This window comes from Phalacrocorax aristotelis, chromosome 2 (assembly GCF_949628215.1).
Source record: "Phalacrocorax aristotelis chromosome 2, bGulAri2.1, whole genome shotgun sequence".
In the NCBI taxonomy this organism is placed as follows: Eukaryota; Metazoa; Chordata; class Aves; order Suliformes; family Phalacrocoracidae; genus Phalacrocorax; species Phalacrocorax aristotelis.
Window position 1 is genome coordinate 39971921 of NC_134277.1, and position 14813 is coordinate 39986733.

The following is a 14813-nucleotide window of genomic DNA, read 5'->3' on the forward strand; positions in this document are numbered from 1 at the left end:
CCTTAAGTAGACCAAACTGATCAGAGAGGTAGATTTGGAAGCCCTCTCTAGATTGTTACCTATTTTGAGTGTGCTCGGATGCATGCTAGTGAATTTTATCTGACTGTAAGAAAATCCAGTACCTAGCAGTGATGGAGAAAAAGAAGAGGTTTGGAAATTTCTGTGTGTGCTATCAACTGAAATCCTAAGGAATTTTATTTTACATTCTTCAGGACTGAGATGACTGTTATAGGCTCAACTGTAGGATTGCAGCGGTAGCAGTCAGTTGACTACGCAAAGGTAAAGACAGCAAAACTACTGAAGTTTGGAGTTTTTCTTTCTCTTCCTATTTCTGAACCTTTAGGGACTACTTTGAAAGTTGAAGGCTAAATATAAACTCAGGGGGAAAAAAAGATTAAACCCATTGTAGCACCCTGATTTCATGAACTGCTATAAAATTCCCAAATACAACAATATGGGTTAGATTACAGATTGACAGCTTTAGATTTATGAAAGTCTTATGGTCACACCAAGAGGGAAAGGAGTAGGAGAGACAGGGAGATAGGTCCAGAATTAGACAATAAATACAAGTGGTAAAAATATATAAATAAACTGTAGATAACCTGGGTTGTACTTTCATACATACTCACAGCCCTCAGTTAATTAACTGCTCCATGTCGAATCTTTTATTTGCTCTGATATACTAACATGAAATAAGAGAAATGGAAATGACAAAAACTTGACTATCCAATAAAACTACCACCTAAGCTGTAAACATATAAGCTGAAGAAAAAGAAAGAGGACATAAAATAAGAATTAGTTATAAAAGATAAAAGCACATCATGCATTCTTCCAACACAATAATACATCAAATTTATAATAAAGTAGAATCATAATGTGGCTGCCCACATAAAACAAAAACAAAACAAACAGATGATGAAATATCAGAATTTCAAAAAGATACCTCTGATCTTTCAGTTACTCTAGTACTTCAAATGTTTAAGAGATTTTTAGCTTGGCAAGAAAAGCCACCAGTGTAATATGCATACACGCATTTTTTCAATGCTGCAGTTTACTAAAACTCTTTAGTGTTAATAAATAAGTTGACAGAGCTCAGATAATTTTATGACACTTCCCAGCTACAACAAAATATTGATTTCATAATACAGTCTATGGTTTAGAAAGAAAACCTGAAAAATAGCATTTCTACAATGAAAAGTGAATCAAGGCATTTCAAAATTATATTGACTTCTCTAAGGGCAATCAAATCATGAGCGAACAATAGTTAGCCTAGTGATTTAGCTTAATTGTCACTATTTCTTTTCAGTGTAACTAGGACCAGAATTTTGGCACCACTCTTACAGAAGAATGCTAAGAGTAATTTTTACATATTCTTAAGTACAATATACTATTCTCTTTAGATTTTATATTTACAGCTGCTATTTAAAAATTCAACAATCCCAGTGAGGATTCTGTCTTTAAAATCTGTAATTCAGCTTCACAACATTCTACTCCATTTGACTAGGGACAGAAATATCTTTTTCCTCATCAAATAAAATGTTACTTCACGCTGGTCAAAATTCCACAAACCCTACTACAAAGACAACTTTCATGCATATATGCATATTAAACAAACATTATTGATTGCTCCTTGCAAGACTATGTGCTGATGCTATGTAATAGCTTCAATAAAATGTTGTAAACTTCAGATACATTTTATTTACATTTATAAGGATGTAAATTGTTAAGGAACTAGAACTTTTTCCAAATATTGTGAAAGAGAAACACCAGGCCCTGTACAGATGTTGGCAGACAGAAGTATAAATTTTCACTTATTGGCCAAGTGTTATAATTCTAATAGCAGATGCAGCTCTTGCATGTGGTCATACAAATGAGATGGAGGAGTTCTCACAGAGAACAACAGGGCCAGGGAGGTAGCCACAGCATAGTTGACAAGTAGTAGTCGGTATGTAGTAGTTGATGGTATTCAAGAAGCATTTGGACAATGCCCTTAGACACATGGTATGAATTTTGGGGTTGTCCTATGCAGGGACAGGAGCTGGACTTGATGATCCTTGTGGGTCCTTTTCAGCTCAAGGCATTCTATGATTCTATGACCAGTCTCATGATGGATACTGAATATCAAGACAAACCCCTTAATTGGGCTTTATCAGGTCACTGTGGAGAGAGCATCTTGGAGGTGATCTGTTATTGATGAATTAATGGTAACCTTCACTATTTTCAAGAAAGTATGCTAGGCTTCGATGTAGTGGAAATTATTATTGGAAGTGGGGCTTGAGTCAATAGCAAAACCAAAACCAATAAAAACAGTAGGACAGGAAGATCGACTGCAACATAGGTATCTGCTAAAAGAAGGAAAAAACCATATCCTGTTGCCAGCACATACTCTATTTCCTATTAGCTAATTCAGAGGAGGGTACTGATGAACAGGAAAGAAATGTTATCTAAGAAGAGAGGGACATAGGGACAAAGAAGCAGGATTGTTACTAATAAGCTAACAGAAGCATTAATTTAAACAAACAAACACACAAAACCATGCTTTTAAATTGAGGTATAAAAAAGAAAAGCTCCTAAAAAAAGTGACACGTGTCCACAACAAGAGAGAAAAACCACAGTCATTTGCTATTTTGTGGACTTGGCACAGCACCACGAGACTTGGGTGATATTCTGAACACACTTGAGAGAGATTAAATTAACAGTTTTTCATGATCCAAATTGATTTAATTTTCTGCACTTCACCTCTTCCCTTAGTCCTGTGGAAAGCCCTTCCTGGAATTACTGCACTACTGATGCACACCAGTTGAAAACAGAGGTAAAGAACTTTTCTTTGTCAACAGCCTGTAGGCTCGCAAAATTGAACCTGTTCTTTTATCTGACTATGTTCATTTAGCCCACCAAGCAGTCTTTATTAAAGCTGAGGCATCAGGCAGTCAAAGTTCATTAATACCATTTATATAATCTCTGCAGTTTCAATTAACTCAGCAAGACATTCTACTACATGATAACAGTCTCATTAATTCAATAAAATCCCATAACTATTAACAATATGGTCTATGTTAAACGGGGTGTCACCTAGTAGAAAATAATAGCTTTAACAGCTTGTGATGAAACTCAGGGCTTTTTTTTTTTTTAAATTTGATCTGGCTAAATATTCCATCCTTATGTAGAAAGGTATTATTTCTTGGTAACGAATCAAGAGGATTTTAAATATGAGCAGAGGGTAATTAAGTCCTTTTAAGTCATATCAAAGAGTAAAATAATACTTCTTGTTCAATAAATGATAGACTAAATTAGCTGGAATGTGTTCTTCCATTTTCCCAGAGTACTGATGACAGTACTCTGGCCTATATTCACTAGAAATGGGAGGCTGAATGCTGCTGAAGTGTTTCCTTTAGAAGTGCCCTTCAAAACACAGCTCACAAATCTCATTTTTTCTTTTTGTCATGCAAGACTATTCCTTGCTTGCAGTCTGTCAAACATGAGAACCAAGCAGCTGACGGTTGATATGTTTGATAACTATATATCTGATTTTTTATATAATCTGTAAGACAATTCTTCAGAGGTAACTGTTCCTTCAACTCATATGTGTTGCTCTTTTCATGAAATGCCACTGATTTCCTGGCTTGAGGACAGGGTGGTCACAGATCATGCCTGAAAGCATACAGTGTCTTTTAAAAATCTTCACATTTACTGAATCTTTTTTTTTTTTTTGTCATGAAATTTTTTTGTCTATGAGAAGTTTGCTGGTCTACAGTTCATCCTTTGTCCATGCACACGGCATCCCTCAGTCTGTCAGTCCCTACTCACCTTACGCTTAATAGCCTGGAGAAACAAATACAAATATACTTACATCGATAACTCTGCATATTGGTCTTGCTATATTAATTTAGTGTCAAGCTTATACTCACTACAAAACCTTCAGAACAAATGTTAAATTAATTTAGCTGCATCCAATATGAATGCACATTTAGTGCACCTTTAAGGTTTTCTTTACCATTTTATCAAAAATGGTTTGAGCAGGCTCTTCTCCTTTAGGTAACACTGTAAAAGTGTTATCTGTAGCACCCTTATCCTTAGTCAAGAGGCATTTCTCAGCTGCATTGTGTTTGGATGCTACAGGGTTAGATAAAGAATCTATTTGCTAACATACCACATGGCTTTAGCACTCTGAGGAAGAACTTAAAATATTACATAAAGCTTAAAATAGTAACTTTGGCTATATTTCAGAAATCATTATTTATGTGGCTTTTGTTTTTTTTATTCAGACCATTTCTGATCCTACTGCATAGATTCTTTCCTTACCTAAGCTCCGAAAACCTTCCTTTTTCTTTTCCTTTCTTAACCAATGCTGAAGGAAAACATGTTGTTTATTAAGAAATTTGAAGTTAGACAACCTAGCAACCTTAAAGAAAACAATTTGAGGGACCGCCTTATGAGGAAAAAGCATATGTTATTCAATGAGCTTACTTTTCTTACTATCCAGCTGACAAGCAGCTCTTTGATTACTTTAGCATTATGATACAACTTTGGATACAACAGAACTACATTATTGTCAAACCGTATAGTAGATGTTGAGTCAATGAATGCCACCTGTACAGTATTTTTTTTTCATTACCTGCTTATAAAGCAACTGCTCATTTTCTCTGGCATAGCAGAACAGAACATCTGTAAGAATCTTCCTCACATTCTCTTGCTGGAAATACTGCATTTCCGGAAACCTGAAAATGAAGAAATACAGCAGAAGTAACAATATAGCACACAGAATCTCAGTTGCTGGTCTTCTAGGAATGGTTTTAGGTAAGACAGCACCCCCTTTGTCTGCTTTCCTACCGCTCTGTGCTGCTAGAGTAATAGTACTTCTAAAAAATTGTTACAGTTGTTTTACAACCAAAATTCTGAACCATGTTCTTTAATATACATCAGTCTACTACATAGATATGATGATATCACCAGTTATATTTAAGTAAGTAATCCCTTTTAACATTATAAAAACTAGAGATCTGCAAGAATGAAATACAACGGCAGATTGTTTTAATCATCAACTTCTTACACTCAGCCAACCCACTGAAAATTAATGACTTGGAGAATCTAATCCAAATAAAACGATGTACCATATGAGCATGTTCCCAACTGCCTAAAGGAACAAGTTCCTTTCCTCCTCCATGTCATGGAAACAAGTTGAGTTGAAGCAGAATGCAAGGAGACAGAATGAGAGGCAATGACTGAAGCAAAGATATACCCTCTCCTTCATGCATACAGACTTAATGCCAAACCTAGCAGCCCTAGGACTGTTCTGGTCCCAGGTGGCACAGCATTCCAACAGTAACTTAACTCCAAGACTGTGCTCCACTGATTGTCAGTCCTTCACCAATGAATCTAAAACTTGCTATGGAACACTTAGAAAAGGAGCATGATCAAAAAATCCAAGCCGACACTTCTGCCCTCAAAATCCCAAGTCAGTTAAAACTAAAAATGTTGCAAACAGTTATCTATTGATTAATTTGATTCAGGAACTGGGAAAATAAGCACCAAAGATCAAAACTCCATGGATTAAAAACACGCTCCCGTTTTTTTAATCTGTTTTATGTTGACAACTGTAACTGGATCATCAGTCTGCCCTACAGTTTCACCAATAGTGTTTAGCCCTGTTCTTCATTTTACTCAAGATGAAAGTTGGGCAAAGGAAGAGTACAAGAGCTACAATATGTTAAATGAGTTTGTAAAATTTCCAGTTCTAAACTGGAATAAAATGGAAGAAGGAAGAGTATGTCAGAAGAAGCATATACACAAGGGTTCAATATTTCATGAACATGTGAGAAATAATTAGCTTTTTAATGACAAGATCATTAAAATATCTCACAACTGACATGAAAACCAGTATCCTAATTTTCTTGAGCTCTAAGAAAGCTCCAATATATCTTACTAGCATCTTCTGCAATGCAAGATAATTAGGCATTTCACCGTCTTTAGTAGCTGTCTCAAATAAACTTTAAAGTCATGATACTCTGGCAGGGCAAATATTCTTTAAGGGAAATAGAATGAAGTGGAACCAGTGTGAGCGTAAGGGATAAAAAGCTTCTGGGAAAATCCTGTTATCTGCGTATAATCCAGGAAAATGTAAATATTTATAATATGTAACTATTCTGAAGCAACTCTCACCTGTGCATCCTGCTCCTTGACTGTTGGAGGTAGGAAATAGAGTGGTTATGCAGGATGCACTTTAATGAATAAGCACACAAACAAAAGTGCTTACTGAAGAAGTAACTAGATGGTAAAAAATATTTCATAAAGCAACCACCCCAATCCACATCCAGCTATATGGAGCAATAAGAAATAAAATAGAAAAATAGCTGGAAAGGTAGCATACAAAAAAGAGAGGAGAAGGTAAAGTTGGACAAAGAAAACCAGAAGAATGCTTAAAAGACAATAAGAGTAGGCCTCAGGCTAGATTGCTAAAATACAGGCTATAATATTGTCAGTTTTAAAAAGAAATCACATGGATTGCAGGTAAGTTTTCTTCAAGCAAATTTTGTTTTTCCTGCTTCCCAAGTCTGAGCTACAATGCTAAACTTTAGACCAGTTATATTAAGGCTGTTGTAAAGTCTGTCATGGAGAAACAATGTAGGGAGTTATAATAAATTACTTCAGATAAAATATTAGTGTTAATAATTACAGTGGTCATATCACAAAGTTATGACAGATAAGCACTGAAACATAACTAATTAAGGCTAGAAAGTTGCTTTGAAATCCTTGGATGAAGGACCTGAATCAAGAGCCCAGACAGAGAAGACACTGTGGCTTAAACACAGCAATGCTGAAGCCCTGAGAAAGGCATTGGGGTGAAGGGTGTAATGTTTTCCTGGCACCTGGTGGGGGTAATGGTAGACCAACCAATTTGGAAACTTTATGCACTTCTACTAATTATATTACTGTAAAGGAAGGACACAGCTGAGACCAAAAGTGCATTACAGCAGATGGCAATCGACATAATTTAGGGGTTTGAAGAGATTATTTCTGAAGGACTGTTATTCAGGCCTGCCCTATGAAGTTTAGGAAGAGAAGGCTAACAAAGGAAACTCAAAAATACACAGAGATATCTGTGAGGATCTAGTAATACCAGAGATTGAGACAGAAAGGATAATAATGAACTCAGGAATAAGCTGGCTGAAGTATTAATTGTAGTAAATGTAAATACAAGAGATCATGAGGGAACTATCAGTTCAGGATGGATTTTTATGAAGAATGTCATTCTATGATTAAAGCACTGTTTTAGAAATACAGTATCCTCAAATCAGGCAAGGTAAGAATACTTTTTGTGAACACTAGAATATCACATGTAATTACATTCCTGAGAAAGACTGCATAAGGACATGGAAATTTTGCTAGACTGTTTTACCATAACTGCTACAACTAAACAATGGTGCATTCAAGTCCATGCTTTCAGAAAGTGAAGACCAGCGTGAATTGGTCATAATTTTTTCAAACACTCCTTTAGCCCATTTAGGGATCCCTACACCAGAGGCAGCCAGACTTTGACACAGAAGAAACTTAGGCTGGCAACCAAATAAAAGGTTGCACAAATACTTTATGAAACAAACTTGGTGGCAGAAAGAAATGAGGGTCTTAACCACAGCGGAGTAACCACCTTTCTTTCATGAATGGATTACAACCCCTGCCATTCCCCAACCCTGTTACTCACCTGGAATGGGGAAAACTACTGAACCAGAAAAAATGGAAGATGCTCTTGCAACTGCAAAGGTTTGGTAAAGAATAATGATAACAACCCTCACTGTTGCTTACTTTTTTCTGAAAAGGGATAAATTGGTGTATAAAGGTAGCTCTCCCTTCCAGAAGTCCCTCCTCTTACAAAGAAACTAGATTTTGTCTCCTGTGTTCATACTCAATGGATTGCTCTTTCTTCCCATCTCTTCTACATGCTCTTCTACGTGTAGCTGCCTAATTGCTCCTCCACTACCTTTTTTTACGGGTGGGGTTTGGTGTTTTTTTTTTTTTGTTATTTGGGAGATGGAGAGTTTGAAACAGCAGCACCCACCACTACTCATCTTCACACAGCTTCCATTGTCCTGACCTTGATTGCTACTCCTGAAGCAGAAACTATCAATAAATAAAAACACTGCTACAAAAGAAAAGACATCCACTTGACTAGTCTAGTGGGAATGCCCCCTATGCATTTTGCTTTCTTAAAATACTGGAGAGAGAAAGAGGGTAATCAAATCTAGCCATTTCCAATCCTAGACATATGAGCTGATGCCAGCAAGTAGACTGGTATTTTGATTTGACTGGTAGCTAGATACACTTGCATCTGCCAATCTGCCGAATTCCATTTCTGCAGTATATTTCAATAATTTCTGCTTTATCACTTACCTTCTTAATCATCAGAAAATAAATCAGCATTGTTCCTTGATACCTCTTTTGAACAACAGTAATTAATCATTGCATTCTTAAGTCTGTTATGAGTTACTATGGCACTAGTTCATACACACCTTCCTTTTTCAGTAGAACCATAGAATGCAGTACTATAGTCGTAACTCAGTTGGTACTGCTACCCACATTTAAAGTAAGGATTTTAGTTGCGCTATAGTAAACCTCCATCACCCTCCTTCCCACCCTCATTTTTAGAAGCTTCTCACTTGACATAGAAAGAGACGTTTGGTTCCAGCTCAAAAGGACATGTTTCTAGACAGCTGAAGGAAAACCCATTCTGAACCTCTCAACTGTCGTAGAAAATAAGTCAGGTGGTTAATTAGAAATGTTGATCACTAATGAGTTAGGACTAAACAAAATCCTTCTCTACATCCCTTGTAAACATTGAAAGTTCTTTTTATGCAACAGGCAAAAAATTATGTCTAGACATTATGGCTTGCATTACTCTCACCTGACTTTAGGTGACTACAGTTTAGTTAGGTACAGGTGAGCTAAAAGCCTTTTATAATTACTGAAGAAAAACATACTTCTCTACAACGTGATTCATCAGACCTATACCAGACATTTACTTTAGGAAGAGATAATTTGCATCCTAGAATTCTTCAGGAACATAAACTCTAACGGATGATTAGCCCAGTTGTGAGCATCTATGTTTTACAAATCTAATTATTAGGTGAGATAAGGATTCACAAAATGCCTGTGGACACACACACGAACAAACTTTATCGCAATTCCCTTCAGGTAACAGAATTCTGGAATTTAAAACAATTTAAACCAATACCAATTTTAAAAGCATATTTCTACCCACTTTTCCCAACTATTATTACTACGCTTCAGAGAATTCTAATACAAACATTAAAGAGTACATTTTTTACTGCTTTGACAGATGGGACTGTTTTGCCACTCTGTGCAGTTAGCATTGCTCTCTACAGCATTATTTATTTGATGCTGTTGGATGATGGAGTACTGAACTCAATGACAAAGAATATAAAAATATTCATTAAATAAGAAACAGAAGCTGAATACAATACTCAATTATTTTAACCTTTAATAAAATGCATTGTAAGTTAATGATAAATTTTTAGATTTTAACTCCAGGAATTTACTTAAAATTTATTTAAAACATTGGAAATTAAAAGGACAGCGTTAAAGAGAAGGTAGGTACTTACATTCCATAGCCAAGGAATGTAGAACTTACTACTTCTTACTCTAATGATAGTTTACAAACAGATACATACGTACACTTAAAATGCATACTATGTTTTATGATTAGGCAAACAAGTGTCTATATAATTGCATGTAGTTTATAAAATAAATTCATGTTACTTTGACAAATTTTTCTCCTTCATTACTTATTTTCATATTGATGACACATAATGTATGCTGCTATTGTTTCAAGTAGACATGATTTTGTATAAATGCCTAAATGGAAGTTTTAGTCGCTATTACTGATATTAGTGAATATTACCCACTCTGCTATTTGCAAGAGTGAGAGCCTGGACTTTGTGTGTATATATATATTTTTAAACAACAGTCTTACATCCAATATAACCTCCATACAACTTTTCATTCTCCAATTATACTTGAGATACGTATGTATTTTAATCTTAGAACATCCTGAACTGTTTCCTTTAACAAACAAAAAATACCATCTGTGAGAATGCACATGAAAGCATACTCAGATTTTAATTATACATCTCATGGCAAAATGCGTTCAAGAATGGGTCTAGGGACGGACATATAAAATATTCCAAAACCAGACAGCAATGATTTCTTCTGCATGACTTTGTTTCTGTAAATGAAAATGTGTGAGCTTGGGATTTGTAAAATCTATGACTATAACCACTTTTTTCAAGTTATAAGGAAAAATATTTGCAATACAGTAAAATTTCACATGGTAGCAAACAAGTAATTGAATTTAATTAGATTTACATATCCGTCAATGCTTCTACTCTGAAAAGAGATATTTTCAGGAACTGAGTGTTCTAACTCAAACAAGTTCCTAAACAGGAATGACCTAAGGGCCAAGAAGATGAAAACATAATCACAGTAATATTAGGACAAATTTAAAAGGCATATGTGACAAAAAACACTAGAAAAATGATAAATAAAAATAGAAATGCTTAACGTCTCTAGATGAGTGACATTTCCCTTACTAATTACAAACTGCTTTTTTATTATTGATTAAGTAAGTTTTAAAAATTAAAGTCATCTGTTCAATCTTTTATTATGATCATAACTTAGTTACAAGACCTTTCCGTTTCTCCCACCTCCTCTTTGCCTCACACGGAAAACTCTACTTTAAATTTCACATAGTAATACATTTCCTAATATCTTAATTTAGAAGAGCTTTTCTTCATTGATACCAATAAATCTCTAGGGTTTAATGTTTAACTCAATTTTCTCATTTTTCACTCCAAGAAAGCTGTATTTTTATACATTTAATGTATGTTTCTACACATTCATGTTCAACAGTCCTGACATTTACACTAACCAAAGTCAAGAAAACACATTATAATGTATACCACATAAAAATGCAGAATCTAAATTCATATATAGAAGTTTCTTTAAAGATCTACGTACGTTCTTGTCACATCTTGTTCAATCATTGCTCGAAGCTCTTTATCCTGGAAAAATTTATTCCAAAGACTCTGAAATAAGGAAAAATAATTGTATGAAACAAAGACTTCTACTAATACTTAAGGATTATGTAGTACATGGGCAAAGTACTGTACAAATATTAACTAATTAATCCTCAACATTCCTGATAGATAAGTATACCAACATTTTATGGGTGAAAAAGAATGTTGGTGACCAGCCCAATGTATCTGAGAAAGTCCATTTAGATCCTAGATGAAAACATTCAAGTTCCTGGATCCTTGTTCTAGGCTTACTCCATTTGCTCACTGGGTGGCTTCAGGTCTGAGAATTACTTGGAAGGGGTCTATCAAGAATATTTAGAAAGGCAGAGTAAAATTCAAACTTACCTGAACCAGCAGCTTAGGTGAAAAAAATTCAGTAGTTCACACATGGAAAAAGGTCTATATCACCATACTCTACTGCATTTCTCCTATGAATGTACAGACTCTAATTGGAAGCTGCTATAATTTCCATACTAAGAAATTTTTTGCAAGTAAGCTAGTTTGTCTTAGTGGAGGCAAAATCAAATAAGAAATATATGATGGTCAAATACCTATTATGAAAATGGCATTATTCTAATGGTACATCACACACAGTGCAGATCAAGACTGGCCATTCTAAAGGAGTTCTGATAGGGAAAACCAGGGTATTTAAAGCTCACTATCAACATAAAAAATATTAAAGAGAAGAGTCTGAAGTAGGTTTAGTTGCTTCTATAGCTATGCTTATGACCATTTGCATTCTCTTTCTTTGGTTTCCAAATAAATTTGGTTTACCAATATTTTGCAAAAGCTAACCTGAACGAAGTCAGCAAATATTGTTTGTGTGGTCCAGAAAAAGCAGTATAAAGCCTATTCTTTATTGTAAAGGGATGGTAGCTTGGCCATATTGATCAAAATACAGAAGGAACAAAATCTACAGCAGTCTTTTTGCGCAAGTTAGCTTTCAGATAGCAGCAGCACCAGTGAATGAAATACAGTACAAAGAGAATGGCTACAATACTTCCAGAATTTCTTGCTCCGCTGTAAACAATTTATTGCCATGGTGGCTTATACTCCACAGAAAGAAAAGATAAAGTAAATGAATGTTACCTAGCAGAAGTAAGGTAAAATAAAATAAAATAAAGTTTATTAGCTTCCATATTTGTGTTACAAACTATGAAAAAAAAAACCCCAAACTTTAAAGTATTTCTATCCTTAACAGTGTCTTACATAAAACCAGTATCTTTTTAACTCACAGCTCCTTTCATGGAGCTAGATCATATTTTGAGACTCCCCAGCCCATGCTCCCACCCCGGTCCATCAGAGCAAAGGACAATGGAAACAGAGTCTTCATTGCAAAAAGGAAACAAAACCCAGGACACTGTGATGGTAAAACATTAAGTCACTGCAGAAGCTCAGAGGCACTTTGCTCCTCACTCCTATGCCTGGCTTGGCCCATTTTATATATTTTATACACTAATCCCCTGCCACATACCCTGACATGTTAACCTTTATCTTCTAACTCCTAAAGACATCATAGGCAGAAAGAAGGTTTTGCCACTGTGTATAATCACAAACATAGGCAGAAACACCTTAAATCTTTTACATTTGAAACAACTTTCTGTCCGGCTGGATGCAAGAATGGTTCGACAACATCCACAGTCATACTGGTTGCAGAGCCACCACTGTGCCTGTGATCAATACTTCCATGTTTCCACAAGCAAACCCATCTCTCTTTCTATGTTAAACATGAAGCAGAGCACCACACTAAATACAGATTATGGGCTTCCATTTTTGTGAACAAAATGGAAACAGAAGCAGTACTGCCAAAGATATCTGTGTCAGTCTTTCCAGGTGTAAATCTCTTAAATGTGGCCAGACAAATTATTTCCATACTATTAAGTTATTTTGAAAATGTGATAAAAAAAGAATTTTCAAAAGTTAACATAATTAATGGAGAAGCTTAAAGATATGTGCTGTAAAATACCTAAGAGCTTTTCAGGTAAAATAAAATGCAGTGTTAAAAAAAATAAAAAGCCTCTAATTAAGCTCCCAAATCTACATGTAAATCCTCATCAAAGTGTCATGACTTCAAAAATACCGAGCTACTAGGGAGGTCCCATTAATTTCAGTGAGAGCTGGATGCTCTGCACTTAATGACAGTCAGGCCAAATACTTTTACCACATTTTCAGTATTTCTTTAAAATCTAGGATCTGTCATTTTGTAGGGGGCTGCTTTCTGATTAGAAAAGAAACTTGTGTTTCTTTTAACTGTACAGAGAAAAATAACTAGAAACCTTGGAAGAAATGCATATCTTGCAGCCTAGTGCTTTAGACATTAACTCAGCACATATACAACTCAGACTTTTGCTGGAAAAAAAATTTCCATGGCTGAACAGTCTTCCAGAGCAGAGTTCTTTAGTATATGCTGTTAACAGCATTCCCTTCACATTGACTGTTTAACCACTCCTTCAATTAGAGCCATTTGCGTATAAAATGAAGACACACAGCAATAAAAAAGTGTATCAGCCAAAGAAAGGAAAGGATATGCTGTGAAACTGGACTTACAGCCCAGGACTACTTTTTGTTCATCACAACCTTCCCTGTGATAAGCCCTGAAAAATCAGAACATTAACCTGGAAATGAGTATTTCTAGTTGTTCAGCAGAGTCTGTGAACCACTGTTAACACAAATCAGTTTGGAAATTTAGGAGGGAGATTTTAGCACCTGCCATTTTTCCTTCTTCAGCAAGAACTCTCTTGTATCAGTATGATGATGATGAGAATTTTAGTAGTACGTATGTTAATGGAACCAAGGGTCAACTTACCCCCTCGTCCTGAGAGAGTGGGTTGTTGATTATCAGATCTTGCTGTCCTGCTTTCCGAGGGTTTGTAATGTGCTGGGTAAAAACAACAATAAAGAAAATCAAATCCTCTTCTGTAATATTGAAAGTACTAATACCTATGTCAATGCATGAGAGTAGAGAACCTATTTTGTACCAACTTACAATTTCTTTGATCTTATTGTAAGAAGTTCTTAAGTCTGAAGTGGTTTTAATCCATTGACTTCTGTCTTGGGGTAGAACCTCCAGAAATAACTATCAACAAAACAAAATAAATCCATTAATTTAATCAATTTTATGTAGCTTTTCATATAAATCCTACTAGACAGGATAAACCATCTCAGAAAGGAGGAGCAAGTACTCTACACATAAGGAGAAGAAAGAAAAGACCTATAAAATACTCCTGGATTTAGTACTTTCCAGTCAATAAATAAGAAGCTAGAAACAATAACAGTTCTAAGGTAGGAAATAAAGCATTAAAAAAACCTGAAGCCACAAACTCAAGCTTTGTAAACTGTCACAACTTCAGTGAAGTTGAGACTTCCAAGGCAGAAACAAAATGCAAAGAAGAGATGAAAATAAATATACAAAACTTGAAGCTATTTACATAACACTGATGAGCTAACGCAACACGCTTAAAACCAAACATAAATGAGGAGCAGAAACTAAGCACTGTACCTAAGGAATGTGGCAAGAGAAAAATCTTAGTCTATAGAAATGTTCTAGAATTCTGTAAGACAGTTAAAAGAGTCAATTTTGCAAAAAGTCCTTGAGAATGCCTACATCTCAGTTCTTTCGCATTTCTGTTTAGAAAGGGTTAGAAAGAAACATCTATTGGAAAATACTATTCAATTGCATATAGAATAAAGAAAAAACCAGAGTATTTTCTCACTTTTGCAATGCTC

General features: G+C 35.2%; 1 protein-coding gene across 6 annotated transcripts in view; it reads right to left on the bottom strand.

Annotated features, from left to right (window-relative positions):
* Positions 1 to 14813, bottom strand: part of TBC1D5 (TBC1 domain family member 5) — a 321595-nt gene that overhangs the window by 135062 nt on the left and 171720 nt on the right. For all 6 annotated transcript variants that reach the window (XM_075083197.1, XM_075083195.1, XM_075083192.1 and 3 more), the window contains 4 exons: positions 14074 to 14163; positions 13894 to 13965; positions 11029 to 11096; positions 4616 to 4718 (listed from right to left, as the gene is read on the bottom strand). In XM_075083197.1, coding sequence (XP_074939298.1) covers positions 4616 to 4718; positions 11029 to 11096; positions 13894 to 13965; positions 14074 to 14163 — 333 coding nt within the window. The remainder of the gene's footprint in view (positions 1 to 4615; positions 4719 to 11028; positions 11097 to 13893; positions 13966 to 14073; positions 14164 to 14813) is intronic.